This window comes from Centruroides vittatus, unplaced genomic scaffold (assembly GCF_030686945.1).
Source record: "Centruroides vittatus isolate TY-2023 unplaced genomic scaffold, ASM3068694v2 contig_301, whole genome shotgun sequence".
Classification (NCBI taxonomy): domain Eukaryota; kingdom Metazoa; phylum Arthropoda; class Arachnida; order Scorpiones; family Buthidae; genus Centruroides; species Centruroides vittatus.
In genome coordinates, this window is record NW_027121927.1 from 890,806 (window position 1) to 911,974 (window position 21,169).

The following is a 21,169-nucleotide window of genomic DNA, read 5'->3' on the forward strand; positions in this document are numbered from 1 at the left end:
CTACCGCTCCTACCAAACGCTTATCTACCAAACTGCAAGACGATATGCTCCCAGAGTAGAACGGGTGAAAAGAATGGTGCTAAATTACATCCCATTTTTAAACAAAATTCATAGAAATATTGCCAAGGCTAATAATCTTCAACTTGTTTACCAATGTAATCTAGGCGGCTATTATCAAAACAATGATGAATAGACACGCGGTGAGGCATCTGGAGAAGTTGGAAATCTTCAACGCACATGAGAACTAGTTGTATAAACCATAGAGACGCAGACGCGTTATCTACTGCTCGGAGATCATTTTACAATAATTAATAATTCTATCGATGTTATACCTTACATTTATTCTTTTTTGTTATTCTTGACCATATTTATGTCATTTATTTTATTTATTTATATTTAGTTTGCAAGGAAAATTTCTGTTAATTTTTATATTTGTTCCATAATCATTTTGTGTTCTATTTTTTTTAATGTTTCGTTTTCTGTAACTGAGGAAGATTGTTTAAAACGATTGAAAACATTTTTATGCTATTAGATTCTTCTGGATTGACAAAGGTGTAGATTTTTTTTATGTTATTCCATATCCAGTACATAGTTTGTTAAATATTGTAATTTCTTCCTATAGACCAGTGGTGGGCAAACTTTTTAAAATGGGGGGCCACAAAATTTAAGAAATTCTAGAGGAGGGCCAGAATTATAGAAAAAATGCATTTTGTGTTAAAGCTTTTAATCATAATATTATAAAAACATTACAGCATTACACACAAATGTTACAAATTACCTTTTACCTTAAATAATAATTAATTTAACTTTTATTCGAAGGCCTTGCCATGGTAGGCGTGTGAGACATATGGAATTGTTTTTGATTTTCCATAATATTTTCGAAAGCAGGTTCCAGCTGTGACAAAGCAACTTTCAGCAGTGCGAAAAGGTGTTCATCAGTCAATCGGTTTCTGATTGAGTTTTTCCGCAATTTCATGGTCGAAAAAGTCTGTTTGCACACATAAGACGACGCAAACATCGCCATAATTTTCTGGGAGTGAGCAGTCATCTTTGGGAATTCAGCTTTCCGCAGTGCTCTATAAAAATCTAGTTTTGTGGAATTCAAGAACAATTGCTTTAAATGGGTACTGCACTGCATTTCAATAATTTTCAACTGCAATTCTGCAGATACATTTTCCGGATCTACATTAAACGGCATCGAGAAAACATCTAGCGATGATTGAATGTTCTTAAAATCTTGAAACCTAGTTTCAAATTCTGTGTGAAGTTTTTTCAACGCCTGACTGAATTCTTTTAGTTTGTTCTCACTCACTGGTGACATGGATTTTAAATGCAGAAAGTGAGTTAAATCGTTCTTCGCCATGTAGTTATAAAACAGAAAAAGCTGAGTTTTAAATGATTTCAGACAACCCCAAGTCTCATCTATAAATTGGTTCTTTCCTTGCAATTTTTTATTTAATTTGTTATAGTGTTCGAGCAAATCGGTAAAAAATGCAGAATCGGTATGCCAATCTTTGTCTTCGAAGATTTGGAAATCAGACCATTTGTCTGTTTTATTCTTTAAGAAATCTTGTATTTCCTCTTTTAAATTTCAAACCCGTTCAAATGCATATCCACAACTTAACCATCTTACTTTCGTGTGGTAAAGAAGGTCAGAATAATCTGCGTCGACTTCAATCAGAAATTCTTGGAATTGTCAGTGTACCAAGCCCCGAGATCGAATCGTATTAATTAGTTTTAAAACCACATTAAGTACATGGGTAATATCTATTGCAGCTTTACAAAGGATGTCCTGGTGAATTATACAATGTAAAAATACAACATCGTAATTAGCATTCTGGTTCCAAAAAATACCTGAAAATCCCGCGTTTTTTCCAACCATATTTAGGGCTCCATCTGTAGTTATATTGCATAATTTTGAAATAGGCACATTTAAATTTTGAAGACCTTCGGAAAATTCGTTATAAATTATTTGCCCCGTCGTTTTTCCTTTTATCGATTGCAAACAAGCTAGCTCTTCAGTAATATTAAATTCGTCGTAAACGCCCCTAATGAAGATTAATAATTGAGCAGTGTCACTTCTATTCGTACTTTCATCCATCGTCACAGAAAAATATTTAAAGTTTTCTCTATACGCTGCCTAAATTGAGTCGACAAGTTTGATGCAATGGCATTAATTTGCGTTGTTACTGTTTTTCGCGATAAGCTGACAGACTCAAACTCTTTAATTTTTTCTGGACATAAAATTTTACTCATACTCACCATACAATCTTTTACAAATTCTCCTTCCGAGTATGGTTTGTTATTTTTAGCTATTTTATAAGCCACAACATATCCAGCCAGTGTAGAAGCCATTTGAGCAGTGTTTTGCTTTATAAACACATTCCGTTGAGCAGATATTGTTTTTTTTTTAGGTTTTCCGCATTTACCTTTTTTTTCTGCGTCATTCATCAAAGCATATTTGGTTTTTTTGAATGTTTGGTGTTGAAATGACGAGCAAGGTTAAAATCTTTAAATACCGCCACTGCTTCATTACAAATAAGACATACTGGCTTACCGTTGTATTCCGTAAAAAAGTATTTCCAAGCCCACTCTTCTTTAAACAGACGACACTCGGAATCGACTTTTCGTTTTTTATACGCCATTATCCCAAAAGCGCAGATTTTTTTATTTAACGATTATGAATGTAAAGCGTTACGCGAACAAGCAAGAACAAGAGACAAAATTAACGTTAAACGTGCGGCTCGGTCAGTGACAGCTGGCGAGTGGCGAGTGGCGACTGAGTTCACTCGCCCCCGCTGCTCGCGCCTCTCATTTCACCACGCTTTGCGCCCCGTATTATGCAACACATGAACTACGCGGCTAGTTTAGCTTCACCTATAGGTTATGCATCTATTATTCTACTAAGTAGAATCTACTTTATACTTCTCGACCGTCAAAACGTAATTATAGCGGGCCATATACTATCCATGTCGATGGACCTTCGGCGGGCCGGATTAAATACTTTCGCGGGCTGGAGTTGGCCCGCGGGCCGTACTTTGCCCATCACTGCTATAGACCTTACTGGCATGGTTGGTCTTACTGGAAACTTGTGCTCTTGCTAATATTGAAGTACTAAACTTTTTTTCATTTTGACAAGGTGGTGTGAGAGAGTTTTTGTTATTGATTCATTCAATGTTGTCTGTCTACTGCTATTTGCAATACTATCATTAACAACAAATAGTGTATAATAGATGTAAGAAATGCTAACAAATTATACTGTAACAAATAATGATTAAAATGAATTAAAATGATTAACAATTAATATTTAAGGCACTGGTTAAGACTGATAATGATAACTAATGAACAACTGCATTCTAGTCATGTATTGAGGCTAACAGTGCAAAAAGACATCTTAAAAATACCTGTTTACCTGAAGAAAATGATAACTATAACTGAAACTCAACTTACAATAAACTCTGATTTTTATAAGTGAATTATAATATATATGTTTTGGAATGTGTTAATTCTAATAGCATTAAAAGACTGGTATCAATATTCATTATTATGATAAGTAGAGTTTGTTGCATTATCACTTTTGTTTTCTCGAATCTTTTCTCCTCCATATCTTTTCCTATTCGTGTCTAATAAATATAATAATTCTAATAATAAGATTAATAATAATATTAGTAATTCTCTAATATATTCTTAGAGTAGATTAAATGTTTTATAAGTAAGTCCAAATGTTCTTTATCTAGCTCTACATCATTGATAACTTTCTAAACAATGTTTACATAACACATTCAGATCATTTTAACATTCTTGACATTTTTTTGTTTGACATTCAAATGAATTTATATCAATGATATACAAGATACAGTGTACATATTTAGGAAACGATATTATCATTAAAAGAGTCATTTATTGTCTTAAATTGTTATATCATGCATATACTTTTAACCTTCAGTTTATTTCTTATAATGATTTCTTATCACTTAGTTGAGTGAAGGAATTTTCTAGAACATTCTGCATTGTAATATACAGTGTGTTAATAGATCTTTATCTGCATATTTTTAATTTATCTGTCATTTTCAAAAATTATTGTATATATTTTTTATTTACAATTTATATATAAATTGTAAATAAATATGTATTATATAAAAGTGTATTGTATAAAGTATATAAATATTTATTAAACATCTCAACTTTTTTTACAGTTACTGTATCAAAGGTGAAATATCTTGCATTGGCCAGTCTTGTCTTCCTTCTCCTCCTCCTCTTTCTTTTCCTCCTCCTTTTCATTATTTTTCTCTTCCTCCTGTTTATTCTTCTCCTCCTCCTCTTCATCCTTTACCACTTCCTCCTCCATCTAAACCAGAACTACCAATTATTATTCCACAAGTTCATCCTCCTCCACCTCCATCTAAACCAGAACTACCAATTAATATTCCACAAGTTCAGTGTCGCTATACAGGATGGTCTTCTTGGATTAATTCTTTTTCTCCAACACTTGAGGTAATTATAAAATATGTTGTTATAATTTTAAATTTATCAATAAAACTATTTATTGACAGTTTTTTAAACTTTATTAATGTGTTTCAGAGTGATGGTGATTTTGAAAAATTGAATAATATTTCTAGCTCATTTTGGAAAGAATTCAATATGTGTCCCTTAGAAAAAATTACAGATATTAAATGTCGACCAGTAGGGTCTAAATCAAGTGAAGTTCAAAATATTACTTGCTCTTTACCAGATGGATTGATTTGTTTCAATAGAAATCAAAAATTCAATTCTTATTGCTATGATTATGAAATACAAATTTATTGTAACTGTGGTAAGTAATTATATTTATTATTATTTTATTAAGTATAAAATAACTTTTATATGGATAATAACCAATGACATAAATTTAAGAGTTGATTCTAAGCTCTTATGGGCTGTAGAAGACTAATTGAAACTAATCTAGGCTCAGGTAAGCAGCTACTGATAGTGAATAAATTGTTTTTCCCATTCTGCTTTGAATGTGAGAAACAATTTATTTTTGCATAGTTAATTTAATTCCCACTGTCATTTCTCAAAGCAAGTACAATAGAATGAGCAGTCATGAAATAAACTGCAGCAAATATTTTTAAAACAAGATAGTGGTTGATAACTCAAATTGCTTTTTATACATGTTTTGTCCATTTATTTAGCAAAAATAAAATTTTAAAAATTAATTATAATAATTATAAGAATATAATTAGAAAGTATATTCTTCTATATTCTTTGTAGTTTTCTTGTTTAACCCTTTCCTGGCCAGGGTACCGATCTATCGTTGCCCTAATTGTTTAGCAAAACAGCCAGGGTACTGATTAATCGTTACCCTGTTAAGAATCTATTTTTATAAAATTTATCGACAAAAGATGTCAGAGCTTGACGGCATCGTCTTGTTTATTGTCTGTTTCACATATTTTTGTCCAGGTGGTGTTTTGTCGACTTAAAAAATTTTAATTATCGGTTTTTTTCTTCATTTTTCATTTTCTGATAATTTCTTATTTCATTTTTCGCATATTCATGCAATAATATTACTATAGTAAGTTCATTAATGCTATAATAAGTTTATTCAGCTATAATATGTTAATGCATTATAAATATTCAAGTTATGACCTTCAGTTCTGATATTTTATATATTTTTTTAATTTTTAATTTTTTTTTAAATCTAAAATATCAGCAAATGTTACATCTATTGCTACTGGTAATCATATGTTTATTACAAAATTATATAATTTCGTTTGATATGAAATGAATAAAGTATATTAGTTCATTATATTAGTTGAAAGCAGAATAAAGTTCAGATTTCAAACAAATGTTTGATATAATGTGCGATAATTTCACAACGAATAAACGTACATGCATAAATGTTATATCAAATTGTACAGAACAATATTCTACATCATTCTGGCTCAGCGACAATAAGAATGAAGTAACCAGACAATGTTAATTTTGACAAAAAGTAACAAATTTTCAAGTTTGAATGTCACTTATTATATATTTTTTTTTTTCTCATAAATTTTTCAAACAAACTTTATTGAAAAATGTTGTATTTAAAACTAACTATATTGATAAATATGTGTGATTTTTTTCATATGAATAAAATAATATTTTAATTTTTGATGAATTTTTAAAATAATATTGCCTGATTTACCTATTTTGCCCTTGGCCGTTTTACAAAATAAGGGGGCGTGGCAAACGGCAGGCAAAGGGTTAAATCTCTCTTGCCTCCAGAAATTTATTGTTCTGACTAGTGTTACATATTTTTTGCTAGTGGTAAAATTCACTGTGTTAAATGCTATTGCAATTTGCAAAACAAAAATTAACTGAAAAATATCATTGCCAATCAATAGTCATTCTTCTTTTCACTTTTTGTCAATGATTTGCTTTCCATATGAATTAAGCATAAAAATTAAGACATTAAAATTATTTTCTATTTAATTTTTTCATATTTATTTTAACAATTATTAAGATTTGTATGGTGTTGGTGGAATGTATCCTTCTTGGTTAATATGTTGTGCTGTTCTGTACCAAGGTCAGGGTATATTAGCTATAGAAAAAAACATTTTGTATGTACTGTTCATATAAATATCTGTGCTTAAGAATTTCTTAATTATATGACAGGTTTTGTATGGTTGTTTTCTGTAATGTGATATATGTGTTGTTGTGAAACTAATGTTTCTAAACTTTTGTATAGTGTAGAAGCAAGGACTTCTGGTACTGTAAGCATCTCCATTCTTCACAAATATTTTGTTTCATGGAAAAGTTCTGAGTATTTATTAATTTTTTTATTGTGGATGTTTGGTACTGCTATATCTGTAATGTATGTGATTTTATTTTGTTTGTCAATGAATGTGATGCCTGGTCTGCTGTGATGGACTGTTTTGCTTGTGATTATGGCTCAGTCATACTTTGTGTATGTTATTTTCTATGACTGTCTAAGATGTGTATGTTTGCTGGGGTTTATGTAGAAGCTTTTGATGTAGTAACGGGACAATTAATTGGAATCGGAAATTGAAAAAATCGGGTATTTTCTGGTAATTGGAGTTAAGCAAATCTCATTATGATTTCCAATTCTATGAGATTTGGGTTCTGGATGAACATCCACGCAGGCTTGTCTTTGGTAAGTGCGAAGCCCTGGGCCAAGAAAAGCTTGGAGGCCCCCTTAAGGAATTCTTAATGGAGGGTTAATGTTTTTATATGCACTTTTAAACATCTTTTAGTGCCTCCTACATAAATCATTTTATTTTTACAATTACAATTAAATTTATATACAACATTACTTTCCTCTAGTTCATCTATTTTAATATGTTGATCTGGTACTAATACTATATAAAAACAGACAATGGATGGTATGAACACATTCATAAAAATAGATGACTTAAAAATTGATGATGTAAAAGTGAAATATAAATATGTAAATTAATATACTCTGATGGTTTTTGCTGCAATTACTGATTGTAGTTGTGTATGATAACTGATTAAATGTTTTGGTGTAATAATGTCATCAATTCTCCAAAAGTGTCAATGTGAATATCAATTCATGGAAATTTACTGTTTAATACCAAATTTAATTTATCACTAATTGTGTTAATTATGTGTAGTTTGTTCATGACTGGATTAAACATAAAAAATAGAGAAAAGAGGGAATCTATTGTATAGCACATACAAGAAAACATTGGTTTCTTTAATTGTGAGGTTTTCATAGTTATTTGAATGTTTTAATGTAATTTTTATGTATATTTTGTTTGGTTTTATTTTATTATTTTAGCAAACTTCAACTGAAGAGGGACTCCAAAAAAGAGTTTAAAATGCATTTTGAGTGTACTAGTATATATTTGTTAAAATTAAATCATTGTAAGTTTTATTTTATACTAATTGTAAAATTTAGATATTAAATAAACTATTTAATATCTAAATTTTTGTTTGTAATATCTTATTCACTAATTATCACAATTTAATGTAGTAACTAAGGGCTAAAAGTAATGAATAATATGTTTGGAATAAGATATTTCTTTGTAGTAGAAATTCAATAGCAACTGATTGTTTTTAAAAATTATTGTCTAAAGCACTTTTACATTTGCACAAAAAAAAGTGCAATATGTCTAAATGAATAATATAGTGAGACATGATATAATGAGGGACTATTGTATAAACAGATATTTTGCTCCTCTGCTGTATCTCTACAAAGCAAACTAAAGCTAAAATTTTTCTGCTGTGTTTCTGTATCTTATTTTATTTCTGATTTTCATACAGTTGTCTAATTTATTTTACATATTACACTTTATTCTAACTGTTATACATTAGCTCTTTTTCAAAATATTGTAGTACTGACAAGGAAGTTACTTATTATTTAAAAAAAATCTAGAATCTATTACTGTATTGAAGCTTGACCAGATTAGAGTAATCTAGTCAAGCTTAATAATAACTTAGATTCTATAATTTTGTACAACTACATCTAAGCTTTCAGCATGCCTTAAAGACAAATCTGTAAAATTTCATTATGAATTAATGGAATTTTACAACATTGGTGTTCTTCTGGTATGTTATTGAAGATAATTATACTAGTGAAGATCCTTCTTACTCGTCACGTGATCTTTACAAATGTTCCGTCCCGAGTTGTTCTTTACGCCTCGAGATTGTCCGTTAAATGGTCCGTGGAAAGTCACATCTCCACACTCAATAATTAGTTATATACAGTTTATTTACAAATATTTACAAAGATGTACACTATGCAATAACATTACGTACGCTAATGTACCGAAGCTGTGATGCCGCACGTCGGCTTGTCTGGCCGGGGAACACGAGTCACTTTTCCGGAGATGGCTTAACCGCGTGGCCGTCCGTCTCTACACCAACCTTTTTCCAGAGGACTTTCCAAGAGGAGAACACTCTCTCTATACGCCTCAAAGGCCTACCTAGTGTTAGAGTCCGCCACGTATCCGGTCTCTCGCCCTTTCTCCTCGTTTTTCTGCCACCCTTCCAATTTAAGGGATTCTGCTACTACCTCCTGCGACCAATCAGTTCCTTCCCTTTCTTAGAGCCTTCAAAGACGTCCGCCCTATTTCCCGCCGACGTAGCTTACATTTGCGTCCGTGCTTTATTTACATTTATTTTCCCAAGCTGGCCGGCACGTGGCCAACACATCGACCCTTAAGTGGTGACGCTACACCTTTGATCCTTCCGGCCGTTTATGGCCCCGGCTCCAGGTGGGAGCAATTATCTCAGTCGGGCGGTTTCTTCGACTCAGGCCACCAAAGGCGACCTTTACAATACTGTATTCCTTTGTGGGCTAATTTCAAACTATTAGTCTTTTATTATGATACCAGACTTGTTTTTATATTTAATAACATTTTTAATAAGATTTCCTTCTATTTTCTCAACATTGAGTTGATATTACATTTTATAAAACAATATTCATAAAATGTTCATTTATATTTTATTGATTATATTATTTAAATAAATTTTTAAAAATGTTTTTCTTTATTTTTAATAATTTGTGAAAATTTTAAAACTGTTCTCTATTTGAGTATAATGTTATTTTAAAGAATTGTTGTTTTATTTATGTTGTTGTATTTATTTACCTGAAGATAATGAGTTGAAATGAGATATGGTCATCTTGTAATGTCATTAGTCTTCCAAATCCAGCACATTTATGTATTTGGAATGAGTTTTAGGTTTAGTTTTTATTATGTATATTTTTTGAAATTTACTTTAATGTATTTATTGTTTTTTTGTATTTATTTAGCTATGGCTTTTGTTTTTCAATTGTATTTCTTGAAAAATTAATATTCAAACTATGCATGTTATATATTTTATAGATTGTATTTATCCAAGAGGTATGGAAACTGGGAAGATCCAAGATGAACAGATTTCTGCTTCTAGTGCAAAAAAAACTGGTAAACCATTTAAAGCAAGATTAAATAGTGATTGGGCTTGGTATCCCCAGCAAATATCATCCAATGAATGGATTCAGGTAATAGTTATAATTTTTGAATAAGTTATTAAATAAGCAAAAATTTGACATGTTTTATAATAAATTGTAAAAAAGGATAACAGAAAAAGTATAAACTAAATTTCATATATGTTGTTGATTCTTATTCAAGTTTCATTATATCAAATTTAAACTGAAGTATATCATTACTTTAATAAACTGGTAAGAGTATTTCTTACCAGTTTATTTTTCAGCAAATGATATTTTTTATATTTATATTTTACATTTTGTGCTTAAAAATTAAGGCTTACATTTTTGCTTGAGATTTTAAAAATATAATAGTAGAGATGATTGATTTATTTGTCTAATACTTGCTACAAATTACAGTTTAAGATTGGAATATATATAACCATTCATTACCGTTATGGAATAGGCTATAGACAGTGGGGTTACATTTGTAGGTCAAGTTAGCATTTTTGTAATGTGCTGTTTCTTTGTATAGGGGGATGCATATCACAATTATCTCAATGCAATACAACCTGGGTTATGAATGTGCTTAGTGTTATTATTACAGATATCTTCATCATCTGTAACTAGAATATTTCAAGTTACAAATCCTGTCTGATATTTCAAATTACAAAATATAAAAAACGAGCCTTTGTATCACTGATTGATGTAGTTTGAGAGTTAGCCCATAGGGCTAACTCTCAAATATCATCATCAAACTAGTCAAATTTAGTGTTGTCATTCATACATTGCAAAAATTCATCTATAACTGGTTTAAATTTCCAAAGGCTAAAAAAGTCATCAACATACCTCTTATATGTTAGAATATCTGGGAGATTTCAGATCTACACATACTTTTTTAGAATGGCCATATTTACAGTATATGAACATCTATTACAAACCATGCTATCTACTGTTGTTTATCTCACTCAAATCTAGCAACCCCTATACCTACAAAATAGCAGTTTTTTAGAGCCCTTATAAAAAAAGCTTTCACACACTGCATTAATTTTATGGACACTTTAAAAGAGCTAAAACATTTACTTGTAGGAAATTGCAGCTAAACACTGTTACTGGAAAAGACTTATTCACAATTTAGCTTCTACTTTTACCAACTGAAATACCCAAGTTACAAGCCCTAATGATGAGAAGATCTTTATGTGAGATTTAGAATTCCCTCAGAATTAAACTTGTAATAATTCGTTTTAGGAATTTTCCCTTAATATAAACATCCTGTCTAAAAACGGCCCTGGACGAGAAAATATGCGTCCCCAGCCAGATAACTGTCAACAATCCTTTGTTCTTAAATTGTATCCAGAAATTGTATCCAGATCGTCTTGCAACCTTAGTTTACACTTAACGTCATGTATTTTGAATCCCGGGAACACCTATGACACAAATCGTCATCCACCTACGATCACGTGACCTAATTTCCCAGGCTGAAGCTATAAAAGCCACTCCTTTTCCCCCCCTTTGGGGAGTCTCTTATCATCTGCCGGACAAACGCCGTCGCTCGTCGTCACCGCTCGGACCTACTGTCCTAACGTCTCCGCGCTCAGTTGTGACATTATAAACTGTGCCAATTTCGGATACTAATCTCCACATCGAGGATATCAAAGTGATAACGATAAAAGGTACTACTAATGAGGTATGAACCGAACCTGTAAGCTCTCTCTCTCGAACCCTACGCGACTTAGGGAATTTAGTCAGATTTTGTAGTGGTGTCCTTGTTAAATTTAATAAATCTTGTTTTAATTGTTAACTGGTGTCCTCTTTGTCTCGAATATCGCTTTGCCTTATCGTCGACCCCATCTCACCTACTATTCACTCGCGGAACGCGTAACGCTAAGCCAACGTAACAGCCATCCTTGACACGTGAGTTGCTGGAAAGGGAGGCACGACCTTCTCCTATCTCCCCGTTCTCACATTTAATTATAACTATAAGTAGACTTCAAACCAGGTCATATTGTGTTGGGATATAATTGTGATATGTACATCCCCTGTACAAAGAAATAGCACATTATAGAAATGCTAACTTGACACAAACAACCCCACTGTCTATGGTCTAGTAAGGATACTAATAACATGTTTAGATTATTTGGTGTATGTAGGGTTTTGATGATGGACTACAGACTCTAGTAGAACTTGGAATACATTACGTTACATGTTCTCTTCAAAAGAGACTGACTGAATATAGATATGATATTGATAACAAACAACAAACCATTGCTCTGGCCATTTATGTCTCTGAGAATGAATCTTGGGATTATGCAAGCCCATCTCAAGAATGTCTCTCTCATCAGATAAACTCAACAAATGAATCACATCAGAGCCCTTGAAGCCTGGAATTTTAAGGCCAAAAAAGGAATGTATATTAATTTTAAAAAAGAAAAATGTTCGTCTTATGCCTAGCAATCTCTCTCTACGAGAATCCTTAATGTGGTGCATACCAATCTAAATCATTTTCTTTAAAACTTATCAATTCTATAATTTTTGTATGGCTGCTTACTTTTATTTTTGTCAATTTCTATATGCTAAATGATAAATTTTAATTTGTAAGTGCTCTACACTGATTTATAATTTAGAATGTGTTCAAAATTTGAATATATTCAGAATGTTTATAATGCCATTCTTTATGCATTCCAATTTCAAACATTAAACCTGAAGAAGACCTCATTCAGAGATCAAAAATGTTTTGTCCATAATTTATCTTCATTAAAGTTTTTACTAGAATTGCTTAAGGTTCTATGCTGTATATTGTTTCTTAGAGAGATGAGAATCTTTGAATTTATAGAAGAAAAAGGAAGCATATTATAATAATAGATTAAAAAAGTGTTTTTAATAATATTTATCTTAATTAAAAACCTCTTAAAGTGAAAATTAAAAAAATATATAAAATCTTCTGTTGCCAATTTCAAATTGTTATTACCATTTCTTTAAAACTGTTTCAAAATGCAAAAATAGCTATTAACAGTTGTAAGGTTGCTGACTGGTGGGGCGTCAGGATGAACCTAAGGGACATTTGCATGTGGGTGTGGCTGAGGAGGCAAATGATGACCAGTGTTTTACATAAGGAAAACCGTTTATTGGATAACATATATGCTTACATCCACAATTGACAGTCCACTTCTCTATAGTCCTTCTGAGAGGCGAGAACTTCGGCTTTGGTCGTAGTCCCGGGGCGGATGAGATGAGAGCGATGGGCCGACGAGATGAAGTCGCTGAGATGCAGATGTGTCCTTGGCAGCGACACAACACAGATCACTGAGCATGTCTTCTGCTCTGGAGGAGACTTCTCTTTGACCTTGGAGATTCAGATTTTTATAGTTTTTCGCTCGCTATTCCAATTTCTGATTGGTCCCTCATTCCCTTTCCCGCTTTCCGATTGGTCTCTCCCTCGTTTCTAGGCGAAACTCGGGACGGCTCAGGTCACGGGAAAGGTTCGATTCGCGATGTCCATCTGGTGTCTTTTCAACCATTGTGCTCAGAGATTGTTGATAAATTTACAAGACTCGAACTCATAATTTAGTCCATTAATTGTGATTTTTGTCATCTGGGAACTTTTATGATCAAGCGCGATGGTTTTTTATCTATTAAAACTGTCTTCCCTTCCGAAGTTGTCTTCTTAGATTGACTATTTATGAGCACTCAAGTCAGAATTTTACCTATTTATGAGCTTTTTGTGTCATAATTCTATTTATTTATGGGCTTTCGTGTCAAAATTCTACCCTTCTGTTTGACATAGACGGATCGTTTTTAACACGTGTTTTGGCACGTTTTTCGGCACGTGTTCCAACACTTGTTGTTTACATTTTGCGTTGCGATGTCTAGATCAAGAGTTTTTTTCTCTCTTTCTCTCTCTCTCTCTTCTATATAATCTATTGTTATGATTTAAGTGCAAGAATTTTGTAATTTACGGACCTCGTCTGCAAACTCACACAGCGGGAACACTTCTTATAAATTCCTTTAGTTGTAAAAATGACATATATCAAAATCAGTATTATTTATATTATGTAATAATATGCATTAAAAATTATATTAAAGCCAAACAATTGTCAGATTATTTTGTGCTATATTAACACTACTATTAATAATTAAATGGTAAGTAATTTGATACAAGAAGTAGGTGTTAAGTGCCATCTCTTGCTAAATTTAACAATTATAATTAGATTAATATTTTAATAATTAATTAAGAAGGTTATGGAAGAAAAGCATTGACCCAAAGTGGGACTTAAACCTGCAACTTACACTCACCATGCAGTTGTGCTGCCAGTTATGCTACTTCGACTTTCATTTGCTCTTCACTATTAATTTAGATATATAGTAAAACCTGTCTATGGTGAACACTCACGGTTCCTTCAAAAAGTGGTCTTTTTGACAGGTGGTCATCCAATACAGGTAGTGCTGTAATATCATATTTCCATATGTATTTTGCACACTTTTTAGCCATTTCTACTAAGCAAAACTTGAGTGAGCAAAAATAAGCAAATTTTTTCAATGATAGAGCTATATTGGTATTGTATTTTAATCTTAACGGATAACTTGATTTACAGGAGTCATGGTGATTTTATAAGACAGATTTAATACCAATATTTTAAAGATTAATACAATACTTGCATTTTCTTGATTATAATGCACACTTTCTTTTTTCCAACTTAATTAATTCAACTTGGTTCTTTTCGTTTGCTCCTCAGTTACGTGTATTATGTCTTCGATATGCAAGTGCGTCCTATCTCTCCATCACTTTGGTTTTGGTTTTCCTTTAGTTTAATCTTATTTTAACTTTAAAAATACTGTATTTTTTTTTAAATATTTAATATTTTCTTAAGTACAATAAAAAAAATTATTAATCAATAATAAAATTATTTTATTATTTTTTCTCATAACACGATTTCATTACTTTCTGCGATTGTCCAATGACAATAGTGGAATCGAAAAAGGAAGGATGCCTATAAAACTGATTTTTGCGTTAATGTGTTTATTGTTTCTTGAATATTTTGCATGCGAAAATTACTTGGATATTATTTTTCTAAAAACATCGTGCAAATAAGGTAGGTTGATACAGAAACTATTTATCGCACATGTACTGTATATGAGCATCAAAAAAATAAATAAATAAGTAAAATAAATTTTATCAAATGATGAGATCAGCCAATTAATTGTATCGTGTACAATATTTTATACCCCTAAGGAAAATACTATAGGTCTGCGGTAAAATAAATTCTGTTTTCCCACAGTTAAACTTTGCTGCTAATTGCCATTGTGATAAACCATTTTCACTTTCTCTGATAACTTTAACATGATCTAATGACAGCACTTTGTATTTCTTTCATTTTTGGACAGTTTCGAACAAACTGAAATGAATTTCCTTTGTTGCTAGAATAATTCATTAACACCTATACCTAATTTCAAGGGTGAGAGAAGTGCCCGAGGTGGGTTTGAACAAGAGTTTAGACTAATACATTATATTAGGAAGGGGGAATGTTGTTGAGATGGGTTCGAACAATAGTTTAGACCCGATATATTCGTGGAAGTGGTCGCTTATTACAGTTGTTGTATGTTGTTTCAGAACAAAAATCGATGCCTGTGGTCACATTACACAGATGGTCATTTAATACTTGCAACTTATATGAAGACTCTATGTATAAACTATTCCGTGCCAGAAATTTTTGCCTGTTTTGACAGGTGCCCGTCAAATGCTGGTGGTCGCCTAAACAGTTTTTACTGTAACCATATTTGGTTACTTATAGCATCAGTTACAGATGACTCAGCACCCATGGGCTATAACTCCCACTGTGGCACTCAGCTGGCTATTGCTTCTACTCTAGCATGGTTTATATACACAAATGAACAGAACCTTGTAAATTAATTATTAAAGTGCCTAACACCTACCTCTAGTGTCAAATTTTTTAGCATTTAATTATTAATAGTAGTAGTAATATAGCCGAATATAATCTGGCAATCATTTGGTTGGCTTTAATACATAACTATCAGATTGAAGTTGATATTTGTTTAAAAATTATAAATTATGTCAAGTATATTACAGTACTATATTAAATTTTTCAGAATATAAGCTTATGAAGATGTATAAATTAAGATTTTTTTGTAAAAGATATGAATTTATCTATTTTCAGTGTTTTGTTTATTAGTCTTGTATTTTATTCTGACAATTTTAAGAGCAAGATACATGAGAATAATGAAAACAAAATAAATTTCAAATAAAAATCAGTCTTCAATTTTTTAGTTTAGGAAATGGAAACATATTACACTTCTATCAAGAGTGGCAAACATAATATGGTTTCAAATTATTGGCAGACAAATCTTTTAGTGAATAATTTTTAATAAAAAAAATCAATTGTAATTTAATGGATTAAAGTTGAATTAAATAATAATATTTTACTGAATGAACATGCTATTTGGAATATATTAAAGTAGAATGTATTTAAGATTTATGTATTTTATAAAAAGGTCACTATTTCAGGTTAATATGTTAAAACTAGAAGAAGTAACAGGAATTGAGATACAAGGAGGTGCAAATGGAGTTAGTCAATTAACAATGTTACAAGTTCTTCACAGTATTGATGGACAACAATTTAATTTTATAACAAATAAATTTGGAGAAAGACTTAATTTTACAGTACCTGAATTAAACAAGGATGAAGTTGAAAGAATTATATTTCCATCTAAAGTTGTCACACAATACATAAGAATAAAACCATTAGCTTGGAAGTACAATATAGCTGTGAGATTTGAAATTTTAGGATGCGATCATGTTTGTAAGTAATATTTATCATGTAATAATCTTTTTATTTACTACTTTATCATTTATAAAAAGATTAACAATTTAATGTATAGATTCATTTATTTAGTTATTCTGAACATTAATTTTTTTAATATTGTATAATAAATAATACATATAAATTATTTTGTTTGATTAATAATAAGTAAAATGAAATATTAAAAATAAAATTGTTTGTCACTTTTAATTTTAGTGCCTAGTATACCAAAAATACAATGTGGAACTTGGTCACCTTGGATTAATTTAGATACTCCTTATGATGATGGAAATGATTATGAAATGGTAAATCAAATTCCAAATTTCAAGGAAATGTGTCCATTTATTCTTGCTATGCAATGTCGTAGTGTAAATACAAAACAGTCCATTGATACATCAATTCCAAATTTAATACATCCATGTACTAAAGGAAAATTGATGTGTGAAAGCTCAGAAACTCATCAGTGTGAAGATTATGAAGTTAAGATATTTTGTAAATGTAAGTGATTGAAAATTTATAACAATTTCCATATTTATGTTTTCAGTTTACACTAGAATTGGCATCATGTTTTCATGATGCAAATTCTAGTGTGAATCCTGACATAGTGTGTTAAATACAATTTTGTTCTTTACTATCCATAGTTTATTTTATATTTTAAGTATATATTTAGCCTGTGTCCAAAAAACTGGAAAGTCCAGAAATCCAAACTAATTCCAGTTGCATGCTTGCTGGATACTTGGTCTGGTACAAAAAATATTTCAACCATACCAAGAACTATGTTACCATAAGAAATTGCTTTCCTAGAGGAAAAGATTGTTGTCTTTCATCTATTGGCTTAAAACTTTAGTTAATCATATTTAATAAGTTTTCAAAAGACATTTTCTTAATTGAAAATGTTTTCTGTTTGGATTTAAAAATAAAGTGACATAATGTTGATATATAATGTTACAAACTCAATTTAAAATCTTAACTAAGCTTTTAATACTTTCTTTATGATAATAAATTTTTTGCAATTTGGTAATCATACAAATAATGAAATTCTTAAGTTCCACTTATCTGAAAAGAATTATCTATAAAATAAGGAACAGTATCTACAGTATCTACAAAATAATAGCAGTGTTTTCTGTTGAAAGATATCTTCTGAGAATTTCCAATATTTGTTTGTCTTTGTCACTGTTTCCTTGTTTTCTATGACATTTACTATAGTATTAATAAAAAACAGCACTGCTAGAGGCAATGAGATCTTTTGATTCTGTCATCTTGCTTAGAATAATTTTTGTTAAGCATGTAACACACTAAATGTATGAACTTACACTGTATGATGATGATATTCAATCATATTTAGTGCATTTCATATGTCCTTGCTCAATGCAGATTAATATTGGTAATAAAATTGTTGCTTAAGAATTTTAACTATTTATTTTATAAAAAGTATTTAACATTTTATTTTATTCTGTAGTGAAGTCAAAAGTTTTTGATAAATTTTGTTGTATAAATTTGTATTATTTTCCATTTATATGATTACTAATTTTTAATTTGCTTTTTGTAAAAATAGTTTTATAGATTTCATAAAAATTAAATGATTTTAATTGTAAATTATACTTGGAATAAACATTTTGTTATGCTTGTTGCATTTTATCAAAATAAGGTAAGAAGAGACCAAAAGTAGAAATTGAACCTATTCTTACAACTTTTGTTGGGTCTCCAAGTACCATTTCTCCTGTTAGTAGTACAAGTAAGTATTGTTAGTGTTTTAATGAAATTTTTATGATAAAATCATGTTCTAATAAAATTAAATTTTTTTACTTGATAATTTAATTTAATTCAAAAATCTTATAATTAAGAATTAAATGTACAAAATGGTTCCAAGTCTTACAGAAATTTTCTAAGAATTGAAGGTTTATTTCATTTCATTTGATGCTTGAAACAATTGAAATTTAAATATTTAGATGTATTTGAATTATGAATTTTTGTAGCCTAAAGACAGCTTCTGAAAAGTTGAAAACATTAATATGAAGAAAATTTTCATAATAGATTTTAAATGTTTTAAATATTTATTTATTTACATAGATTCAGCATAATATCTTCAACTCACTATATTGACCCTATTAGAAATTCACCCGGGTTTAAACATTTTCCAAAATATGGACTTTTATATAGACCGTTATTTACTTTAGAAACATTCTTTATGACAAAGCTGTATATGAAGTAAAAATATATCTTTAAAAAATGTTCTTTTTATTATCAGTATTTTAAATCCCATATATAGATAAAGCAATAATACAAATCACACATTTATAGACAATATATACAGTAATAATGTCCCATCCTATTTGGGTGCACTACTGCTAAATTATTGGAAATTTGGCTTTCTGTTGCTCACTGTCCTCACTGTTGCTGTGGCTATAATTATAGAAGCAATTAGAAAAAAGACGCTATAAATATTTATAAAATAACCCTTGAATTTTATTAGAATGTGCTGTTTACTGTATATTAAAATACTGATTTCTCAATAACAAAATGAGGAAGGAGCAGAAGTAGCCTCATTTTTTTCACCTGTCTATTAAGACAGTTTTAACCAAAGAAATAGAAAAAGGTAGGGATGGGCCTCTAATAAAGTAATATTTTATTCTAGAATAATTTTCATTGTTTAGGTTGAGGAAATCATCATAAAATTAATATAAAAATGTACAAATAATAATTTTAGGTATAATCATATTTGATTAAGATTTTAATAATGATTATTATATTTCATTTTTCTTATCTTGTTATTTCTGATCCAATGATTAAGATTTCATTATTAAGTTTTTTGTTGAGTTTAAGCTTTCCTGTCTCCCAATATTGTTTAATCAATATTGTTTTTTAGTCTACCAATGGACTATTATTATTCTGGACTTATCAAACATTCAATAACAAAATAACTTTATTTTTTGGTATGCATATCCATACTGTACATGTTGTTAGGTATCTAGAGTAGAATCTTTTGTAAAATTGTTTGAAAACATTTAAATGAAAGATTCCACAGAAGCTATACAAGCACTAATAAAATATACAGTATATCTTTTCCATACATAACTAATATTTTTGAAAAAATAAAGAAAATAATAAGAGAATTTATGATAGAATTATTTCTGATGTATAAGAATAATAATATATAATATTTATTGAGTTCTCAGGTAAAAAGTCAAGACTTAATAAATACAACAATAATAGTATATGCTTTTAATTGTAGTTGTAAAGAGCCAAAAATGTATGTGGGGGAGACTGGCAGAATATTAAAGGTAAGGATTGCAGAGCATTCCTTATCTTTAATATTCTGCCAGTCTCATATCAAATTGTGAAAAATCAGAGTACGGTTGCAATTAGTGAGCAAGTGTAAGTTAATAGTAATGGGTGTGAGATAATTTTGGATACCTTGAGAATATTATGCATGGAAGAAAATCTGTATAAAAGAAAGTTATTTGAGCTTATTGAAATTAAAAAATATGTGGAGATAAAAGGATAAATGAAAATGAGGGATTAAGAATATTCTAATTCTGGATCCCAGTAATAACCAAGAGTAGGTATCAGGTAAGACAGTAGGGTGAAGGTGTGATTTTCCTTAAGGAATAAGTGGAAACAAAGAAGTGACTTACTGGACTTGTAAAGTTATGTAATAATAGAAGTTTAAAACTTGTGACTAGTATTAAGATATTTATGTACTTTTACGGTTTTATGTTCAGGTCAAAAACCCAATTGTAATGTTTTTTCTGTATGGGTTTTAATCAAATTTTAATAGTTTTGTGATGTTTGGATTGGTGAAGTGTTGAGAAAGTTACATATTTAATAAGTTGAAAAATTAAGATGATATTTGATACAAATGATTGGTATAAGTGTATTTTTATGTAAATTTCAGCTGAAAAGGAGTTTGTGGAAGACTTGAAATGCATATTGGAAAATAAAACTTTCTTTAAGTTAATTTATTTATGTCCTCATTATTGAATGTTTGGTAAGTCTTATTCTGGACTTATCAAATATTTGGATCAGTATATAACAGTCCATTGATAGACTAAAATGTGTATTAAAGTTTTTATTGTTTTCTACATGTTACTACATGTAATGACTCTAATAGTCTAATAAATATATTTTGATTTGCTGATATTTTTTTAGCCAACTCTAAAATTTCTATTTACTTGTAATGCTTATTTTCTAATACAATCTTAAGACATTTTTTACATAAAATTTCTCACTGTTCATTCAGCATTGTTTTTATATTTATATCAAATTATTATTTTAATTTTACAGTTTCTATTTAATTGCATTGTTTATGAGGAATAGCTATTTTAAACGTTTATTCTATATATAGGTATTTTTAACTTTCAGCATAAAACATTTTAATCACATTATATTGAATACTACATAATATGAAAAATTACTTAACCAACTACAATGAAAATTTATTTCT

At 30.0% G+C, this 21,169-nt stretch overlaps 1 protein-coding gene across 1 annotated transcript in view; it reads left to right on the forward strand.

Moving 5' to 3' along the window:
• Window positions 1-21,169, forward strand: part of LOC136972710 (uncharacterized) — a 300,363-nt gene that overhangs the window by 143,105 nt on the left and 136,089 nt on the right. Inside the window, exons 94-99 of the mRNA XM_067267318.1 lie at window positions 4,197-4,494; window positions 4,582-4,813; window positions 9,831-9,985; window positions 16,431-16,725; window positions 16,942-17,223; window positions 18,374-18,460. Of these exons, the coding sequence (XP_067123419.1) occupies window positions 4,197-4,494; window positions 4,582-4,813; window positions 9,831-9,985; window positions 16,431-16,725; window positions 16,942-17,223; window positions 18,374-18,460 (1,349 nt within the window). The remainder of the gene's footprint in view (window positions 1-4,196; window positions 4,495-4,581; window positions 4,814-9,830; window positions 9,986-16,430; window positions 16,726-16,941; window positions 17,224-18,373; window positions 18,461-21,169) is intronic.